This window comes from Plectropomus leopardus, chromosome 20 (genome assembly GCF_008729295.1).
Source record: "Plectropomus leopardus isolate mb chromosome 20, YSFRI_Pleo_2.0, whole genome shotgun sequence".
In the NCBI taxonomy this organism is placed as follows: domain Eukaryota; kingdom Metazoa; phylum Chordata; class Actinopteri; order Perciformes; family Serranidae; genus Plectropomus; species Plectropomus leopardus.
In genome coordinates, this window is record NC_056482.1 from 3555303 (window position 1) to 3561302 (window position 6000).

The 6000-nt window shown below is 41.4% G+C and overlaps 1 protein-coding gene across 1 annotated transcript in view; it reads left to right on the forward strand.

Moving 5' to 3' along the window:
* Nucleotides 1–1635, forward strand: part of LOC121959920 (synaptic vesicle glycoprotein 2C-like) — a 57454-nt gene extending 55819 nt beyond the window's left edge. Inside the window, exon 13 of the mRNA XM_042509467.1 lies at nt 1450–1635. Coding sequence (XP_042365401.1) covers nt 1450–1633 — 184 coding nt within the window. The 3' untranslated portion in view covers nt 1634–1635. The remainder of the gene's footprint in view (nt 1–1449) is intronic.
* The last annotated feature ends 4365 nt before the right edge of the window (nt 1636–6000 follow it).

Genomic DNA, 6000 nt, shown 5'->3' on the forward strand with positions numbered 1-6000 from the left:
TGTCTGATCCAGAAGCATCGTCCTGCCAAGCCAGAAGCCACAGTTTTAGACATGTGCATGTGCCTAAAACGATGGCTGAACTCGCACATGCGCATATCTGAAATGGTGGCTCTCCAGCTTTGATTCACGTAGATAATGGTTTGATCAGGCGTGTGAAAAATAAATATGATGTCCACTGTCAGGTAACATCTGAAAATAAACTGCGCTCTGTATCGTTGAGTTCAGCATTACACAAGCCATGCCAAGGTTTAACATAACTGTTGCTTTCCATTCTGTCTTTGCTGACAAACGTTGTGTTTACTGTGCCATTGACTGAGGGCTGTAGCTATCCTTTGTTGTCTGTCATTCGACTGAAGGCAGAATGAAAGCTACACTGACAGAACCACCACTGCAACATGCAATAATGCACCCGCCCCGCCACCGACACATATGACCAATTAGTTCCAAAACCTGATCCGACCCACAGACATAAGATCTGTGGCCCAACCCAGAATTGGAAATCATATGCTAACATTGTACTGGGAGTGCCCAGTAGTTCAGTGACAGAAAGGCTATGTATAGAGGCTAAGTCCTTGCCACAGTGGCTACTGAAAATTTTGTTAGACAGCACATTTAAAGTGATCATTTTGTGTCATTTTATACAGGTAAAATTAAGATATTATATTTATTTTTTTATTTATTTATTTTTATTTTTTTGCTTATTCTCATAATATTGAACAGGATATCTTCACAATAAAGTGATAGTGACACAAATGGATTGAAGTGGCTCATATTCTCGCTGGTGCAAAAGACAGAGCCGAAATACAAAGTCAGCAGTCACAATATTTAAACATTTGTAATTCAATAATGATTATTATCATTTTTATTTTAATGTAGTTATCGCCCAACACCTACGATCCAATCCAATTTTTTTGCCATACCCATAAATACAATTAAGACAAAATATCACCCACCAATCCCTTTTTTACAGTTCAGCCACTGGGTACAAGACCCCTTGCAAGACTTTGGCCTTTCCTTCTTAACATTCCGTTAATAATGTTAGTTCATCTTTTGAATGTTTTAAACTAGTATTCTGGCTATATCTTGCACATTTTATCTTTTAGAAGTTAACATGTCAACTATTTTAAAACATTTGTTATAGATGTGCAGTGCTGCAGGATTCGTCTCAGATTTATTCAAACTCTGACTGTTACTGAGAAACATGAACAGTTTGGATAAATCTGTTCACCATGTTTTTAGCTGTAGGAAATGATTACATTCAGTAAATGTGAATTGAACTGGTCATTAGATACATATCTTTATATATGACATAAACCCTTTGGTAGATCAAGGAGAGAAATAAAATAAAGATATACCTGCATGCTTCCATGAGCAACTTACCTTCATTTTGCAGAAACTGCATCATAGTACCTCCAACAGATTCTGACTCTGTGTTTTCCTTGTGTTCAGGGGCACAGGCTTTGGCTTCTGTAACGCCATGTGTAAGCTGGCAGCGGTGCTGGGCAACCTGATTTTTGGCTCACTGGTTGGCATCACCAAGGCGATCCCTATCCTGATGGCATCATCTGTGTTGGTTGGCGGCGGCCTGGTGGGGCTCCGACTGCCAGACACACGTGCCAATGTCCTCATGTAAACCTCAACACCAAACTACAAATTGTTTACCAGGTGTTTACTCAGTTTGCTGAATAACTGTTCATTTCTGGACTATTATTTATTGAAATATCACTGAAACAAGCATTGCTGCCATCCGTCTTGTATTTATGATTTGATTAATAATGTCGACTATGTTCTTAAACATCACAGGATGTGTGATTTTTATTCTGTAATCTCTGAGTCAAACACCTGGTAAATAATAAAAGATAATGACAATGCAGTTAACTTTAAAATGAGCTGTAGATATAAAGAGTTTAAAGGGTAAGTTTGTTATTTTCCATCATGGACACTATTTAATATTTTTTTGTGTCTAAGTTACCAGGAACCACCTGGGGCAGCTTTGTACTGTCAAAATACGGCCACTAAAAGCTTATTTTTGCCACTGACAGGCTCAGATCATTTTTCAGTGTATCTAACAACAATATGGAAGGATGCCTACAAAGATAGACCTTTTGTTTAAGAGTAAAAATTCAGATATAATTGTTAACATTTATTGTTTCAACACAAAAACATAGAAAATAGGGTCCAGGTTTTAAAAAAAAATACCTCAGTTACCCTTTAAAGACTACAATTGAAGGTTAGAAATTTACAATGTGTAGGTGGCTGGTTGCCAAAGCCCTGGGCATTCTTGCAGGATTTAAAGGCTACTGTTCAGAAATGAATTAGAATTATCTGAGGAGATAAAACTCTGTATATCAGCAGCTCATTAGCTGTTTCACACATGCTACCCTCAAATGCATGTGTTAAAGCTGCAAAAGGCTTGGACTTCACACAACCTGCCCTGTCTAAATCCCTCTCAGTTTTGCTCAGATTAAAGGGATAGTTTGGTATTTTCTGAAATAGGCTTATTCAAAACTAAATTTAGTAGCTATGCTTAGTTTAAGGACTGGAAGCAGGAGGAAACAGCTAGCCTGGTTCTCCCCAAAGGTCTATGCATCCATCCATTTTCATTTGCTTATCCGAGGCTGGGTCACAGGTGCAGCAGGCTGAGCAAAGCACTCAAGACGTCCCTCTACTCCTCCTCCTGAGGGATCCCAAGGCCTTCCCAGGCAAGACGAGATATATAATCCCACCAGTGTGCTCTGGATCTGCCCCGAGGCAAACCAGAAATCATCCTGTTTAGATGTCTGAACCACCTCAACTGGCCCCTTTCAACATGAAAGAGCTCTACTCTGAGCTCCCTGCTAATGTCTGAGCTCCTCACCCTTTCTCTAAGGCTGATCCCGGACACCCCACAGAAGAAAGCCATTTCGGCCACTTGTGTCTGTGTTCTCATTCTTACAGTCACTACCCAAAGCTCACGACCATAGGTGAGGATCGGGACGTAGATGGACCAGTAAATTGGAAAACTCTGCCTTCTAGCTCAACTCGATCTTTACCACGACAGTTTAGCGTTTCACTTGCATTACTGTTGACACGTGCCAACCATTTATCTCACACACTGTTTGACCATCCATTGGAACAAGACCCCGCGATACTTGAATTCCCTCGCTTGGGGCAACAACCCTCTCCCAACCCAGAGGGGGGCTTTTTCTGGCAGAAAACCATGTCCCATTAGAAGAACTAACTCTCATCCTGAGTACTTCACTCTCAGCTGCAAACCACCCAAGTGAATGCCGGATCTCACGGTGAGATAAAACCAACAGAACAACATCGTCTGCAAAGAGCAAGGATTGAATTCTGAGGTCCCCAGCCTTTCTTCAAAGGCAGAGGAACAGAGTCTCAAGAAAGATCACTAATTATGTCTAAATGTATTTTGTTCATTTAATCCTTTACAACAAAATAATTGTAAAAACAAGCTGTGGTTTTAAGGCAGGAATGTCAAACTGGTCCACGGGGGGCCGGTGTGGCTGCAGGTTTTTGTGCCAACCAACCAAGAGCACACAGTTTGACCAATCAACTGTCTGAAGATGGAGATCAGTTGATTAAATGAGTCAAGTCTGGTGTGCTGCTACTTGGTTGGAAACAAAACCTGCAGCCACACCGGCCCCCCCTGTGGACCAGTTTGACATGCCTGTTTTAAGGGGATTGTGTGCCCAACACATCTCATTGCAAGTCGTCACATGTTGCCGCTTTGCAGTGGGCTTCCACGTCTGCATACTTAAACATCTGTATCTGCTCTTTATGTTCTGGGATGCCGCTACTGTATGTCAACACAAGCACAAGGGGAGATGATGCTGCATGTGGTTATATTTATGCAGTAAAAGCACATGGCGACGAACACCAAGACGCCAACAAATGCACATGCTGCCGGGGATGGTTTGGATAAGGGGAAGGAGGGACATAGAAAGGTGTGGAAAAAAACATCACATTCACCAGACTCCGGACATGAAAGTTCGGGGTTTGTTGGACCCATCTACTGCCCCTGCCATCGCCTTTATAGGCGCTCTTGTGTTCTTTAAATAACATGTAACTGGCAGCGTTTCAATCTGACACCGTCCAGCAGCATATCATGCAGACACAACAGGCTCTGTCTGGCCACATTCTCTGTGGTGCTGCCGGTGCGTGTATCAGGCTGCTGCAGCATGTGCCATCCAGCCACGTTTAATAACATCAAGACCGGTTCTGACTGGTCGCATTTACAGCTGATGCTGTTCAGGGGCATATCATGTGGATGCGAAAAGTGGCTTTTGGCATCAGGATCGTAAAAGCACTGTCGAAGCAGCAGTATTTTATGACTTTGGAATGAAAACAAGCTACACAGGAACAAAAAACTTCACCAATTATCACACTGTAGCTTGTTCATTTAAAGCTTCACAACAAAATAAGTGTAAAATCTTATAAGTGTATTTCCTGGTCAGTTGCAGAGCCAGGCTGGCTGTTTTCCTCTGTTTCTAATCTTTATGCTAAGCAAAGCTAACTGGCTACGAGCAGTAGCATTAAGTTTATCGCACAGACATGATACTGATATCAAATGTCTCATCTCACTTTAGCAAGACTCAACAAAATGCCAAACTCTTACTGAAGTGCAAATCGTTCGTTATTCATCTAATTCTGCTTCTTTATATGTATATTTAGTAATTTATGTATGTAATGTATTGCTCCACAAGTTTGTTTGACGGCCAAAATTCAAAGGTGCTTTTGACCTCTGTTTACCTGTGATCAGTATTCCACTAATGGTTGATGACGTTCAAGCCTTTTGCTGCAATTTGCAAGAATGACAAGGCCATAAGAAAAAAAAGTCAATAACGATCTAGTAGTTTAGTCAAAACCGGCAACTTCAGCAGCTACATTTCTAACGTGAAAAGAAGTTTACATTTTCTGCTTTTTACAGTAAGAGACTTTTAAGATTGGAACCCTTTTGTCTGAATGCTTCCTCTCTGCCTCTCTCGTGTCTGTGTTGTGTTTGTCTCGTTGCGCCGAGCTCGCCACGAAGGGTTCTGCTCTCCGTTTGCAGTCCGACCTTGTCAAGAAGAATTTATACTCTGCTGTTATTATCTGCTCTTCTCCTTGTTCTTTTTTCGTCTCTATCTGTCTCACCGTCTTTCCTCACAGTGTCCCTCATCTAGTCTTGTCCTCTTGCTCTGTTTATCTCCTCCTGCCTTGCTGCTGCACCCTCCAAAACTCAAAGGCCTTTTCTCAAATGTCGTGCCTCTCTCTCCATTGAGCCCGTCTCTCCTTCCAAACCTTTGCTGGAAGCTTTGCTGCTCTGTCCTGCTTTCTTGCTTTTGTCTCTCATCTTGAACACAGTGTGTGTGTGTGTGTCCAGAAAAACCCTCATAAGATCCACTTCCCATCATCTGAAGAAAGTTTTTTTGTGTTTAGTCGTCTATGCCAGGGAACTGGTCAAGTGTAGTTTTTGGAGATTTGAACCACATGATAAAGTGAAATTAAAAGCCATGCTTAAAGGATCAGTTCACCCAAATTCCAAAAAAAAAACACATTTACTAGTCTCACAGGTAGTCAATGTAGACCTCGTGCAGACACTAAAGTCACTAAAGTCCTCCAGCATCCTTCTCCCCCCTCTTCCTCAGCACATCAGCACACAGCCAACTCATTTGATTTGATTTGATTTGTGGAACCATAAAATGATAGATTTTGCCATTACTTTATGCTGATGATCATCTGCTGTCCACGGTGAACCTCTGTGATGTCCCCAGCCTAATATTGCTCACGGCCATGCAGAAAATATCTAATATTATAATTTATGATATATATATTTAAACATATTTTAAGCTCATGTCTCATGAGGACTTAGGCACCAGTTAGCCTATGCATTAAAGCACCATATCTATTGTGATAAGCTGGAGGTGGAAATCTCTGATATGCCTATCTAGGCAAATCAAATAATAATCAAACTACCTGTGTGGCTACATATCACTTGAGCTAAATAAGAAAATATGTTTT